Here is a 16,272-nt window from a genome sequence, read left to right on the forward strand (position 1 = left end):
GCGTGTAGTAGTGTGGGGTGGGTGGGTGTGTGTGGTGGGGGGGGGGGGGGGGGGGGGGGGAGGGGTAATGAAAGCAAAAACAAAAAGAATGAAGTGGGAAGATGAAGTACATACTGTATGTATATATAGCACATACTGTGTGTATGGTTACATGTCCTCACATCACAGAAGATTTTGTTATCGTCATGTACAAATAAGGCACTAACAGTCATTTTAACGATCATCTATAAACATCCAAAACCAAACCTATATTGTTCATTAAAGGACCAAACCATGCTATGACAATAAACTAACCATAATAATTTTACTGAAACACTTAGTTTTGCTTCTACTCTGATAAATGTAATACACTCAGTGCAGCTCTTCAGCCTTTTGTCCCATCCATCAATAATAATTAGGAATGTAACAATATTTGTAATTTCATGATACCACAAGAGAAAAATGTCGGTCTACTAGGATATTACATATTTTGCTAGTTTACCTGCATTCAGGTACCTGAATTTGAGATGGACATAGTGGATGCACCATTGTTGACTTTTACACTGTTAAGAGGCAACTTTTCAGTTTCCCCATTTTGAAATATGACACAGGTTGACAGGAAACTGACAAATGCTGAACAATTTGTAATTACTGCCGGATGAAGGCAGTACTAGCCTCGTTTAAGACTGAGACAGCCCTGGATGCATGCACAGAAACAGGTGGAACATGGCTGTGTGCTACACTTCAAAGAGATGGACAAACACACCAGACGCACATATGCGGGACCAAGCACTTAGTAACCACCCTTAAAGTCTTTTCTCTTGAAAAAGTAGACCACGATGTTTGAAAAGCACCTCCAGTAAAGCATCAGTCTAACCTTTATATGACTTGTTCTAGTGTGCTTTGGCATCTTCTTCTCCTCGTTCTGGTGCACCAAGCAGCAGTTTACTTACTACTGCCCCTGGTGGTTAGGGGAATACCCACTTCAACTGGTCTTTTGTAGCCATACTGAGAACCTGACTACCGGTCGGCACGCTCACCAAAGATTTAAACTGCCTAGTGGGTACTAAAAACACTGATGTTCTACTATGGCTGCTACTGACTACTGCTTTTTTGTTTTTTTTGAAACTGTACAAACAGTTCAGTCATTCAGTACCAATGACATTGTGCCAAGCACTTTACGATAAAAAGAAAATTATGCAAAAACACAGATTTATTATCTTTTTTCCTTCAGTTTTTTATATCATAATAAATATTTTATTGTGGACTTTTTATCATTGCAATATTGTACTGTGAGTTTTTGGGTTCTTTACATCCCTAATAATAACAACACTGTACACATACAAGCAAGTATACAGTGTGTGTGCCTTTGCATTTGTGGGAGGCTTATGCGTCTTTGCTACTATGTGCATGTGATGACAAACAGATATGTGTGTTGGGGGCAGGAACAGACATAAAAAGATAAAGAGGGAGACAGAAAGCAGGATCATGGGGGAGTATTAGATGGGAGCTGTAGTGGAGGGAGGTGGGGTCAGCTGACTAGAAGAGGTGGGAGGGGAAAGACCCCCTCATGTCATGACTGTGATGCTCATGTGAGGTGTTTAATGGCTGAGGTGAGGTGTTTAGGGTAAAAGCATTTTTACCCTAAATTGCACAGATCTTCCCTCTGATTAAAGGCGATAAAGGTAGAGAGGACGTGAAATAACATACACTGTTTGAGAAGCACAAATATTGAACCCATGAAACTGAACAATTTGTTCTTTGTTGGCTTTTGTGTGTTTTATGCACACAGACCTCCCACTAGTAACAATTTAAAAAGCTTGCTTCAGTGTGTGAGGGTTTTATGTCAGGACTTTATTGAGAAGAAAGAGAAAGATGACTCAGGATTAGTCATATGCAACAACCCAACACACACTGCTGAGGATGGACTTCTGTTGTCAGTCATCACTCCTACAACCAAGACCTTTCCTCTGAGCTGCTGAGAAACAGTGAGCGAGAGACAGAGAAGTGAGAGAGAGGGATGGAGAGAGAGCGATGAGGGCGTGAAGCAACTCATTTGGCTGATAATTTGACTACATTGCTAGATCAAGTGATCAATGTGAGAACTTGAGTCTCTTTCTTTCTCAATGCCAGGTTACAGCAGGTTTACCGTAAGTGTCATTCTTTCCATTTTATTTTCATTGAAAGTTAAGATACTTGGATATTTGTTGTTATTTCAGATGTTGAGCTTTCAGTGTCATGTGAAGTGAACAGAGGTGAATTAGAAATTAACTAGGGCATAGCTACAGGCTGTGTGTCTTCCAGTTATAATGTAACCTGTCACATTGCTCTGTTACTACTTGAATAACCCTCAGTGTTCAGGAGGTTGTTTCAGGACAACTCTCTTGGGCAACCTGAAAGACAGCACAGAAACATCTTAAAGCCAAGAATGGACTTGATGTCCTTTTCTGTCATTGTTGCTTATCTAAATTCACTAGCAATTTTTTTGTCAACCAAACATGAATGTGGTAAACACCAGAAGTGTTGAGCAGTGTTTTATGTGAAATGACACCTGCTTAATGCTGATGGTTTTGAGTCATCAAAGAGCATGAGTTTGAGTCAAGAGTAGTCTTACTGGGAATCAGTGTGATCCACTTTCATAAAGTAAACTGTCACATATGCTGTATTTACTTTATGTTGTTTGGGAAACAGATGAAAGTGGCTATAGTGAAGGTTCCCCTCTTCTGTATTGATGTTCTGGTCAAACTGTACTTCATTGTCTCACTCAGCTGTGCGTGTTAACAGTGCCAAACTTCAAGATCATGTTTTCACAATGTGAGAGAGCAAGTTCATGTATTCTGTTGAAGAATGGTACTCTTCTCCAGGTCACAAGTTCAGCTTATGTATCTGTTCTGCTTTTTATATGTTTATTTAAAAACTGAAAGTGCTATAACCATATTATGTGTATCTAGATGTGAGAGCTAGGTCCAGTCTATTTTAGCTTAATCACCACATTAGGTTTGACAAATAACACATTTTGGCTAGTGTTGTATTGCCAGTACTACTTTTTTGATAACAGCAGAGCGGTGAAGGATTGAGTGCCTCTGTTGTGTTCAGTAGGTCTTTAAAATGAAGAACTGTGCGTGGAGAGCATGTGATTGAGTGGATAAGACGTACCTTCAGCTAGAAATGCTGTGTCACTGCATCCGTGGGGGCGAGTGAGCACAAGTCAGTCGAATGAGTGAAAGAGCATGTTTTCGAGTGCCCGTTGGTGAACGGTGTTAGTAGGGTGTCATCTGACACACGTGCCCACCCAGTGTTGGAGGCAGGCATCCTGGTGGGAGACACTGATCCTTATGATAACAATGCAGCTACGTCATCGCCACATGTGTTTCCTACCTCTCTTGCTCACTGCTCTCGCGCTTGCTTATTGGAACTCCCTGGTCATGTGACCTAATGCTCTATTTCTCTGCTTCCCTTAGAGTGCCTAGCCTACACTGTTCCTCTTTGGTATTGACACTCATCTGTGTGTGTGTATATATGAATATGTGTGGCACAGAGACACAATTTACAGGGCCAGAGAGCGGGTGCATCAGAAAAGTGTTGGACCGATGATGTGCTAATCTATGCTAGATGGAGAAAAGGCTCAGGAAAAACAGAGAAGCACACCGAGAGAGGGAGGCAGAGGCCGTTTGAGAAAGCCAGAGAAAATGAGAGATCAAGAGAGACCAAGAAAAACAGGGAAGGCTAAAGAACGAGAAGCAGGGAAAGACTACTGAAGAGTAATCCAGCCTTAGCGCAGTATAGCAGACACATAGTCAGTAATATTAGAGAAAAATACTACACAGGAGCTGACAGCGATCTGCATGTGGGGAAAACCATGTTTTCCCCCTCCTACTGGTTAATTCTGCTCCAAAACTCCAGCAATGCTGGAGAGAAGAGAGAAGGCAACACAAGGCCGGTCAGCCAGCAAGTGGGCGAGAGGAAGCATCCAGCGATCATGACGACGTTGATGATGATAAAGGCAGTAACATCAAGGCAGAGCAATGGTGAGGAGAGAAAACAAGAGAACATTATTGTAGGCTCGTGGACAGGAGAGGACAGAAGTCTTGCATCCTCAGCGAACTGTAATAGGTCGATTAGTTGTGGTTGTTGTCTTCATTTGGCAAAGACCTGCCGATCATCTCTCTGTTTGTACACTCTTCCTCTTCTTCATCATCTTCTCTCCCGTTACAGAATCAGTCACATGAATAACTGAGCGACTCTACCTTTTAACTGGTTTTTCCGCAGATGTTGTTCTTCCTCTCCTCAGTGTCTTCCTTCGTTCCCTTCTGTCTGTCCTGCTGTTCTTGCTTGCTGATGTTGACGCATCCGCTGTTCATCCGCTGTTCCCTGTATAGATGACTTGTTCTTTTTACTTATGTTGTAGCAATATCACCATCATTCTTCCATGTCCTTTCCCCCTTATGGTGAGTTGGCATTATAGAGTTTTTAGAAATGATTGTATATCAAGTGACCCTCAGCTTCTTTAAGTCAGAAGCCTTCCACCTCATCTGTATTCTCTGGATCTTGGAGGAAGGGCTAGCATGTCCACCAGCAAACCAGCTCCCTCTTCACCTACTGAGCTTTCTCTTTCTTGTGCATACAGCCTTGCTAGAGGATCTGTTATCAACCACAGGTGTAAGATTGGAGTTTTTTGTCTCAAGCGAGGAACTGGCAACTGATGAGGTTGAGGACGAAACTGGCGATTGAAGAACCATTATCAGTGGCTTCTCCTTTGGCCCAGGGCTGAGCCAAACTTAGACGCTCAAACACGAAACAGAATCTCCGTAAGGAAAAGCAGATGCGGTGCGCAGAAGGCATAGGCAAACAATGTAGCATTGCTTTTTCTTGTTGATGCCGTTCTGAGTTTCGATTGGATGCAATTGCTGATTTGCCTTTGCACTTGAAAGTAGAGGAGCTTTGTCATATCCAAAATTGCGAATACTGGGCTTTTGTGGATAAACAGAAAGCACAACATAGCCTTATTTGTAACATCATCTAATGCAGTAGAGCAAGTGTTGAAGGGCATGGAGAAAGACAGATAAGAGCTCTGCTGCACTATACTGTTTCCTAGGCTGCTGCTACTAGTGACTATCCCTCATAGCTCTGTGTTTCAGCTCACTGCACACTCCTCCATTCCATCGTACGTGCTTGCTGTGGCTCAGATAATGGCCTCTCGCTCTGCACATACTGAAGAGAGAGAGGAGAGGAGATGGAGGGAGACGCTGCGTGAGAGGGAGGGGAATGGAGTGAGGGAAGGAGAGAAAGGGGAAGGTGGGGGCTGTGAAGAGAAGCCGACTGCATGTGTAGCCGAGAGAAAGAAAGAGGATATTGAAAAGGGGAAGGGAGGAGCAGACAGAGATAATGAGAAAGGAAAAAGGAGAGAACAGAAAGCGTCGGCCATAAGAAGAGGCAAGAGAATGAGAAACATGTGTACTATGCTGGGGGGAAGTGTGTTGTGTGTGTAGCTGGCTGCATGTGCATGTGTGAATGCATGCATGTGTATTTCGGCTCTCGGCTCTGTCTGTGCGCTGCACAGCCTGGTAGAAATAATAAGGAATACAACCCAACAAGGCCGGACGGCTTGTGGGCTGCTGTGCGGGCGAACCAGTCTCATGCTCCTCTCTGTGTCCTCTTCTGCTTTCTGCTCTCCTACCAGCAGCTCTGTCTGGACGTCTAGGACCATGTAAGTATGTGTCGCTGTTCCTCGAGGCTCTCAGCCGGCTTCGTATTGTCAGGGTCTCTGCTTCATGTTCCTGCTCAGCGCGGTAGCAAAGGAAGGGGTGGGGGCAGCAGGAGGAGGACAAGAGACAAGAGGGAGGATAGGGGGAGTTGTGTTTTTGGGTTCAGCTGTCTACTCACAAGCTGAAATTAACCCCCTCACCACCACTTGTATCTTTACATACTTTGTCTCTCCTTTTTTTTCCAGTGTCAGTGTTAAAGAACCCTGGCTTTGTGCTCACACAGAACTGTAGAGGGTTAACTTGTTTAAAGGGCTCCCAGACTCAAGTGTCAGGTTTACCAGGTTCTGCAAGATCTGAGCTGGTTAGGTGTGTTGATGTTTTTGGATGCATTTTCTGGTGTGTGTCAAGCTTGTACAAATGTATATGCGTTTGCGTGTGAAACAGAGAGAAGACAGAGATGGACCCCTGGTATAAGAGTCGGTTCTGTCATGGTGTAAATATTTGTCAAAGCACGTGGTTTGCACACTGTAAGGCACCTGGAGGGGTTTAAAACGCTGCAGTTGCAGCATCCTGGTTATCATATAGACTCACAGAAAGTCAACCTAGGTTAATTAAAGTTGTCATTATCTGTTGTTTGTGTGCCTGCAAAATCCATTTGTTTTAAAGCTTCAGCTTCTAGGTGCTTTAAACCCATGTGACTTTTGTTTGCGGCAGTGTTTCGTATATGTAACTGTGAGAAAGAGAGAAAAAAAAAGTGTCAGTGTGACTGACTGTGTGCGTGACTGTGGGATGTTAGGTTATGCAGCGTTGCAGTCGCTTTGTTTCGACACACTGCAGTTCTCATAACTGCCGTACACAGCTACTACCCCCCTTCCTCTTTCCCATCTGATGCCACTGATAGTGCTGACATGAGGCCTCTCACGTATTGCATGCCGGCTGTTCACTGCCAACCCCAACGCCCCCTCCAACCCCACACCACCTCTCACCAATACCACCACCATCCCCCCAGGGACACCCACCAGACACCCAGCGCAGAAGGTGGATTCAAAAGCCCCAAGTCTACTGGCCGTCCAGTAATTAGCCACTTCAAAGGCTCATTTCAATAATATTCAAATGATGGGGAAGCTGGACGTCATGCTCACTTCTGCTGTCATACACTGAAGGACCTACCAACAGAAGCCATCTTCTGTTTTCTGAGAGGAGGTGATAAAAACTAGGTGATTCGCATCTGAATCAGGAACTAGTTCACATTTACAGTATGTTGGGGTATGAGGCTGCCAGCTGGCTTAAGGTTAGTTTGTGTATATGTGTAAGGCATTGTGTGAGACATTCCATTACATTGTTGTAGTTCAGTGTTTGTTGTATCTCAGCATGGGAAGGATTGGAAAGGATATCTTAGTATATTAGGGAAGGTTGTGCATACAACCAAAATTCTGATGCATGGAAGTGACCTTTACTGTTTAGGATGTTTGACTGTTTATAGTAAAATTGTAAGTATAAGTATTTTTCACTAAAAAGTTATTAATAAGATGTTGGCTTCTTTTAACGGGGCTAACACAGAACATTTTTATATCATGAGAATTATGAGTATTGTTTTCCTGTCACAATGTTGGAATACACTGTTCAGCCACAACATGAACTCTGTCAATAATTTCTCAATATGCCCTTGGATTTTCTTTGTTTGCTGTTCCTCCAAACTCATTTAGTTCTAATCTGTGGTGATCTAACCTGGGTTGAACACTGCGTGCAGGTAACATCTTGTGATTTAAGTAAATTGAAGAACCAGTTGACATTAACATATCAAGGTAATTTAGATTTACGAGCCGTTTAGACATTAAACATTACTTGCTAAACTGGTCGCACCTGTTATACACTGTTGTAGTAAAATTCGCCCCAGGTGCTTTAAGCCAACTAAAATAAATATAATTCTCTGAAAATGTAATTTGACACCAGATCAGGTGACATATTTTTCTAAAACTAATGTGGTAACTGTCCCAGTTTTGACTCAGAGAGGAAGTGGGATACATATATGTGGCTGCACTGATCAACTCCTTATCAGCGTTACCAAATTTATTTGGTAAGGACTTCAACCCTTCTAATATTTAAGTGTTGTAATTAAAATACAAAAGAATGACTCCCTCACTTATGTGTGACTCAACCAGCATATTTGTAAAATGTTTCTACATTTAGCTTTTTCTGATGTGGTGTGCTGGGAATGGATGACTTACTATTAGTGCAGTTTTAAAAATGAGCATCTAGGAAAGCAGTTCATCCAAGGCAGACAGCCTACAGTTACTTTGTCACTTTTCCAGCCAACAGCAGGTTCAGTTGTAGAGCAGTCTTTATCAAATATCAGTAGCAGTCAGTTGTTGCTTGTATTTTGTTATGAAAGTCTCTGACATCAAGAACAAAGATTTGTTTGCAAGCATTATTTGAAAAATATTAAATTGTTCGTCAGACCAAAGCACTTGTATTGAAAGAGACTTCTATACAACCCAGTGCATCAGCCAAATAACTTTTTTAATCATATAAAACAAAGAAAAGTTATGTCAAATAGTCTTTCCCATGATTATTACATTTTACTAATACAGTATATTAAATAAGGATTAGAGTCCACAAAAAGACTTTTGTGCCCATAATACTTCATCCAGCTGACACTCTGCAGTTGCTGGAACCCTGTACTTTCATTATTGAGGCCAAAGATATTATTTGTATTTGTATTATTGTTATGTAAGCCCTAAATTGGTTTCTAAGAATGTTTGAGAGATTACAGACCACACTTCAAACATCAGTGCACACACTATTGCATTTAACGATCAACCCTCTATCTGTGTCTCCTGACCAAATATTTGTTATGTTCAAACACAAAGTCATGGGCAAACAAGACTTTCCCTCACTGCTCTAACAAAGAATTTATATTTATAGTATTTATAGCTCTTCACTTGGTCAGCAGTTGTCTCATTTACATTATCATTTACATTATGACTGTACTTTTACCTGCTAGGGCATGACAGTCAGGTCATGTTTCTAGGTTTGTCATTTTCCAGATACAAACAATGGGGAAACTATGTCACATGACCAGTGATTTGTTTGACAAAATGCTTACCTTTTGTGAAATCACTTGGCTGAAACAGTAGTTAATTTTCCTTGTCCCCGTTGACCTGATCCTGCTGCCCTGTGTGTTCTGTGTGTCTGAGAGGTGGGAAGAAAACCCTGGATAAGAGTTGGGAAGAAGACAGTGGCCTCTGATATAATTTTTGATGGCTGATACACTGTCAAATTATTCTTGGAATAAAAATTAAAAATGCACATTTATTTTTTCATTTACAGTGATTATTACAGTAAATACACATGGACAACACTGGATAATCTTACCTAATGTAGCATAAAATGTTTGATGCATATCAGTCCTGGATGTTTTGGCTTCTTTTGACCACACTCATCTTGTTTGTCTTGCTTGTCTTTCAGCCTGTTTGCAAAGTCACTTCAGTGGATGGCCCCAGAAGTGGAGGCCAGATGGAAGTTGGGTCACATGACCGCCTTCAAGAAGGCGCGCTGAGCCTGGAACTGGCCAATGGGGTGAATCGCTACCCTAATGATGATGAGACATCTTTGAAAACAGAGCAGCAGAGGGCAGGAAGTGTGCCTTTAAGGCAGTGCTGGGTGGCAGGACATGGCAAGGTCAGTGACACCCAACAAGAGCAACCATGCTGGAGCAGCCGCAGTGGTGCAGGCAATGGTAGACCAATCCACCATGCAGATGTGGAGGATGCCCGCAATCTGGTGGATTTTTCTGTTATTGCTGGCTCCCTGCCTCCCTCTTCCTCCCCTTCCTGTCTCCTCGTGCAGCCTAACACAGCACAGTTGTATGAGAAGTTCATCCAGGAGATGGGTGCTGAGGGGGCTCAGGCCAGACTGTCTCCAGGGACTCTTGAGGGAAGCTGCCAACCTCCAGAAGACCTTAACACCCTACAGGCAGCACTGAGTCAAGCCAAACATGGACACAAGCCCCCTAACTGCAATTGTGATGGGCCAGACTGTCCAGACTACCTTGAGTGGCTGGAGAAGAAGATTAAGTTGGCAACCAGTGAGGATCAAGGTGCCCACAAGGTAGCTGATGCTCCCCCACACTTACAGCCTCACCTACAGCAACCCCATTCACAGCAGCAACCTCAGCCCTATCAACAGATAAATGGTGGCCACTGTCTGGCTACTTCATACTCCCAGCCGCAAAAGGGAACTCAAGGCTCTCACCCAGACCAAGTGCCCTGCTCCAAACCCCCAATTCCTTGCTCTCCCCAGGTGCTCTCTATAGCCAAGGAAAAGAACATCAGTCTTCAGACAGCCATTGCCATAGAAGCCCTGACTCAGTTATCTGGTACCAGTCCACAAGCTGCCACCTCTCTGGGTCAAACCCCCTACAACAGAAACCTCCATCAACGCCAACATACCCATAACCTCTCAGCTCAGCCCCCCAGTGGCTTTAGTCTGAACCCGTCCTCTTCTGACACCAACTCATCTTCCTCACGCTCTCAGTCTGTCCCTCCAGGACTGCACACCAGCCAGCAGACCCCAGTGTCCTGTGAGCATCATAGGCCCCAGTCCCAGGGTCAGCCATGCCATGCTACCCCTCTCCCATCCTCTACCTCTCCCTTCCCAGGACAGGGAAAACCTCCAGGCTTCAGCCCTAATCCCCAACAGTGGCAGCAAGGTTCAAACCGAGGCTCTGAACAGACAAACCCGTGGATGTGTTTGAAGTCGGAGCCCCAATCTCACTTTGCTGCTGCACCTCACAGTAGCTCAGATCCCATGTCAGAGCTCAAACAGCTGCTTGGTGATAATAGTGGGAAGTTCAGCAATGCTCTTTTCAAAGTTCCAGTCACACAGAAGTCCATCTTGAACCAGAATGGGGGTATCCAGGCCCAGCATAACACGTCAATGGACCGGATAAAGCAAGAGCCAGACTCTGGTGAGCACTACCATCACACTGCCTCCATGGGACATTATGGCATGGCTAATGGTCAGCAACAGAGTCAGCACTACCCTGGCACTTCTCTGTCTCCTGTCCAAGCAGCCATCAGCCATTCCACTCAGGCAGCTCTGCAACAGCACCTTCACTACAAGAGGAACCTCTTCTCTAACCACTCTTCTGGCTTTGGCACACCAGGCCCGCGTGCACCTGTGGCTTGCCAAAGCCTGAAAAAATGGTGGCCACAGGCAGAACCTTTTCCACATCTGGCCATGAAACAGGATCTCAAGGAACCCAAGAAGAAAAAAAGCAGCCCGGGATCTCCTATCATAAAACCTATTAGTGGGATGCTTACAGGCCCTCCCATTCCCAAACCCAAACAGATAATCATCAAGAAGACCAAGCAAAAAGCCTCCATGCCAACCTTCCTGCCTCAGACTCAAATCACAGTACATAAACCATCAGTCCTCATGATGGACAGAGCCCCAGCCCTGACCAGCCTGCAAGCAGGTTCTTTCCCCTCTCTGCTCCTCCACAATAACTCCACTCAGGCTGCTGTTGCAGGCCTCTCTAACCCAGCCCAATCTCAGGTATTAATTCCCAACTCCTCAATGACTCCCTCTTCCACTGTTTCTGCTTTGTCAGAAAATACGCCAGCCCTCATGGGCCCTCTGCCCCCACCTGTTCACCCTGCAGCCCATACTAAGTCAGAAGTAGTGGGCAGCCTGGCCTCCAGTAACACCAGCACCAACGCATCTCTGACCTCCACATCTCCATCCAACACCTCACAACTACCCAATTTCATCAACATTGACCCGAAGTATGAAGAACTGATCCGCCAGTTTGAGGCTGAATTTGGAGACTCAGGCCCAGATGCGTCTGCCTGTCAGCCCATGGAGGAGACTGTTACAGTCCCTCACCTGGGGAATCAGTCCCAGATTAGTCCTCAGGATCTCAGCCGTATATCCTCATCCACTTCCCAGTCTACTCCTATAACTCCCACCTCTCAAGCCAGCTCCACACCTCATCCAGATGATCAGGAGATGGAAGTCAACAAGGATGAGTCAGGGACCCCAAGTGAAGCTAACTTGAACCAGGTATCCACAGAAAGCGCTATGAAGGATCACCTTGAGAGGCCCCTCCAAGTCTCTTTGCAACAGGAGACCATTCTGGATAAGCAACAGCAGCAGCCCAGTGTGTTAGGGGATACATCAAGCATACCATGTTCTCCGCTGCCTAAACGCATGAAGATTGAAGCCTCTGGTGATATAGCAGTACTGTCCACCACATGCTATTCTGAGGAGGACACACCCACTAAGGACAGTCTGCCTTCTTCTCCATCTCTCAGAGGCTTCTTAGAGTCTCCTCTGCGCTATCTGGATACCCCCACCAAGAGTTTGCTGAGTACTCCTTCCAAGGCTTCAGAGGCAGAGTTTCCCACCTGCAACTGTGTGGGTAAGTCTGTGTGTTAAGTGTCTGTATGCGTTTGTGTATACAAACTGCATTAGCACTTGAAAGACACATTTTCAATAATATCTCTCCTCCCCAAACATCACCCTTTCATTTCTGAGCAGAGATATATATAAGTACATCTGTTAGTCCAGTAAATCTGACCAGTGTTAAATAGCATGAATATTTTGCAAGTAAGACTCTTGGGAGCGCTTTCTAAATCTGTACACATTAATGTTTTCTTATTGAGCTAAAAGTTACTTATCCCATAATGCTGTTACTGACAGTGCTTTACTCTACTTACTTTCTGTCTGGATGCTTGTTGAAGAAAGTGTGTGTTGCCAGGGCGTGTGGCCGCAACCATCCAGACTGCGACAGTGTGAGGCAATGAAGGCAGTGGGCAGAAACAATAGCAGTGGTGGCAGAAGGAGCCTTTTGTGTGCACTTGGGTCTGGCAGGAAAGCAGAACAGTCTTTGTTTGACGGAAAGGGTTTCACTCCCGTAGCTTGGGTAGTGCCTTACTCAGATTATTTGTTTACAACTGAGTAGGTGGTCTTGAGGTGGAAATTCATGGAAATTTAAAAATCATATTATATGCTAAATATTTAAAAAGAATAAGACAATGAATTTATAAAGATTTTTGCCAGCCTTAGCAAGTAGATAAAGTTAGTCTAGGTGGATTTACCAGTCGATACATACACATTATTGTAGTAAGGCTAACAACTGTTTAATATTTGATTAATCTGTAGATTATTTCATTGATCAGTCAGATTGTTATGAAAAGAATGCTAAAATCTGAACACATTTCCTCAACAATGTTTTTGCTTTAGATGTTTAAGCTGTATTATTGAATATATCACAATACACATATTTAACTTATATAATGTGCTCTCTATGTGTGAGCATGCATATACAGTATAATGGCAGACTGTATATGGAGTTGGACACAACCATATACCGGTAGCTTAGTGTGGCTTATTGTATTTTATATAATTCTTGTCTGTTTACATGTTTAATATGTTTACAGAGTTAGGATTCTTGAATAAAGACATCCTTTATCCTGTTTATTTTTCAGTGGCTGAATGTATCAAGCACTGCACCACTATCCTAATTAAAACAGTTTCTGCAGGTTATTTTTATGCCTGAAAACAAGTAAACAGGTCTGACATTTAGTGACAGTAATATAACATAGGAGCCAGTTAGGGGGAAGCCGTGTGTATTTCTGTGCTGGGATGATTGGTTGCCAACTGTTTCATGTTTCTGAACAAGCCATGTACTCAATACAAACATGTTTACACCACTTCTATTAAAATAACAGTGCTCATGCAGTATTGTTACCGTTGTGTTCCTGTGCCACAACAGATCAGACTTGCATACTAAGCACTCAACAATCTTCTTTTCACTTTGTAATATCCAGTTCTCCCAAACTTTAGATGACTTTGGTCTTCCACTTCTCTCCTTTGTACCATGCTCTGTATCCTCCCATTCTGCCATTTTTCTCAGAGACAGTCTCACCCCTCTAGAGTTCAATTTGTTGCTAACTATTTTTAGAATCTTTTTTTTATTAACTTATAGATTAGTTGGTGCAGCACTGTATTACAGAGTAAAAGGTTGAGTTATGTAAAATGAATCAGCCTGTCTTTGTCTACTAAGTCATTATTAATTGACTCAGTAAATCAGAAAACTAGCTACTGTGGGTAACAGTTCATTAACTTGGTGCAATAACCGAATATTGAAAGACAGTATTTTTCAAGAAGCTGTTAATTGTAGGACTTTGAAGGGTTGAGGCCTGGTAAATAGACCCGTGCTGTCCCATTGAAGAGGGTGCAGAACAGGAGGCGAGCAGCTGCAGGGAAACACTTGCTAGTTGTGTCCTGGTAAAAGTAAAAACCAGCAGCCAACAAGTTTTCATAATAAAGCTTGGTCACACACTTCTCTGTCAAGTCCCTGTAGCATAACACTGTACTGGAAAAAGACATACTCTTATGTTGGAGGCAGACTCCTCAACTTCCTGCCCTGAGCCACACCCTGGTGTCTCTCTGCACTAACAGGGGAATGTGACCTCATACTGCCTCTGAAGCAGAGATAGAAAACCCTAACTGTATGTCCACATTTCAGATAATGAGGTGATCATGTAGAACATTACAGCATTCTACAGTCAAGTCAGTGTGTACTAGACTAGAGATGGTATAGAAGTGTTACATACAGAAGCAAGACCACCAGTTTTAGTTGCCAAATACTTTATTTTAAAACACAAAAACACATAAAAGGCAGTTACAGAGCTATAGTGGGTAATGCAAAGTCCATTGGAATCTAATATTTAATATAGGGTACATTCAGCTGCACAGTATCACATACAAAGTTTACCATATGATATGTAAGACAATAGTCTAACGTAGTTACACACACATGCACAAAGCTCATACATAACATAAACACAGATGTGCACGGTATGCACTCAGACACACCCATACTCCCTCTTAACACGCTCACACACACACACACACACACACACTGAGTCATTCATCTGTGCCTCAAAAAGCTTCTACTCTACAGTGTCTCCACAAATGCACCACACCCTGCGGCCCACTGTCTGTGTGTGGCAGGGGTATGTGTGCTCATGTGTGTTTGTGGGCACTAGATGTTGCAATCAGCTGCACATACTCATGCTTCCCATATATAATTTGGCTTCAGCTACAAAGAGAATGTCTGCATGTGTCTAAAAATATATCTGATCACATTATCTTTAAGGAAGCTGAGATGTAATGACAAGCAAAGACACAGCTCACTCTTTATTGAGGCATTTTACTGCTAAATGTTTGCAGATTGAGTGAGGCATTACTTAGTTCAGTGAGGTGAATACTCATTAGCAGGATCCAAGCAGGATTTGGTTTCAGCACTAGTAAAAAGAAAAAGTTTCTGCAATCAATTCAGTGTTCAGAAACTTTTAGAAAACATAAGAAATCTACACCACAGAGGATTTCTTTTTGTGTTGCTGACAATGTTGACACTAAAATACTTTTAATGCAAGTATAAACAAATTCAAGTATTTAATGTGGAAGCATTTAGCAGTTTCAAATATCCACCATGTGTATGTGATAATGGCTGCTGCTCTCTGGTCTGTCAGTTTCTGACTATTAAAATCAGTCAAATTTTGCCCCACTTCCTTTCAGAATGCAAGACAAGGAAGTTTTAAATGATTCATAAAGTGATATAAGAGTAGTATTAATACTGATATGAACTCATAATGGTAGAGCAACAACAATAAATAATAGCAATGTATATTTACTCAAGCATCTGTCACTTAAATGTGTGTCACACATTTGTTAACACACGTGGCTTTTCAGGACCAGTTATTTGTTGTTTCCTCACTCTGTCTGGTTTCCTTTTATAGAACAAATAGTGGAGAAAGATGAAGGGCCCTACTACAATCACCTGGGATCTGGACCTACTGTTGCCTCCATACGACAACTGATGGAGACAAGGTGAGTGCTTCTCTTCTCTTCTCTTCTCTTCTCTTCTCTTCTCTTCTCTTCTCTTCTCTTCTCTTCTCTTCTCTTCCTCCTACATGCTCTTTCTTTCTCTGCCTCTCCCTCCCCCCACTCTCTCTCCAGCTGCCCTCCTCCTCACATTTTGTCCCTTGGGAATCTATGACCCAGAATCTAGTAGGAGTAACATATCAGCATCGGTAGGATACTGTATCAGAAGCAGAGCAAGGAACACAGGAGCAGCAAAAGAGAAGAGGGAGGAAGAAGGACAGAAGTCCAATCACAGAAAGAGAGACAGGAGGACTGAGGGAGAGGAAGATGAAAGAAAACGACAAAATAACATTTTTGTAGAAAGTATGAAAAGTGGTGCATTTTTTGTGCACTAAGAAAAAGTTCAGTTACAGTATTTATATTATATAGCACCCCTTTCCTAATTCAGGCTGATATTGGGTGTTTAATAAAATTGAAAGTGGAAAAATGTTCATGCAAAGCTCAAAAACTGAAGGTAAAATATGCTGTGTTTTTATAAATGAGGCAAGATGAAGATTGACAGCTGTGTTTCATAGATTGGTTAACACAGTCTGGTGATGTTGTATGATGTCAGTCATTTATAACCTCAAAAAACATCTTGTACTGACTGTAGTGTCCTTTTATAACTGGATGCCTCATTGTGTCATGCTTC

The 16,272-nt window shown here is 43.0% G+C and overlaps 1 protein-coding gene across 1 annotated transcript in view; it reads left to right on the forward strand.

The window, feature by feature from the left end:
* tet3 (tet methylcytosine dioxygenase 3) overlaps positions 1 to 16,272 on the forward strand; it is a 54,800-nt gene that overhangs the window by 24,361 nt on the left and 14,167 nt on the right. Inside the window, 2 exon segments of the mRNA XM_020590282.1 lie at positions 9,153 to 12,108; positions 15,497 to 15,587. Of these exon segments, the coding sequence (XP_020445938.1) occupies positions 9,153 to 12,108; positions 15,497 to 15,587 (3,047 nt within the window).

Source organism: Monopterus albus, unplaced genomic scaffold (assembly GCF_001952655.1).
Source record: "Monopterus albus unplaced genomic scaffold, M_albus_1.0 scaffold12.1, whole genome shotgun sequence".
NCBI lineage: Eukaryota > Metazoa > Chordata > Actinopteri > Synbranchiformes > Synbranchidae > Monopterus > Monopterus albus.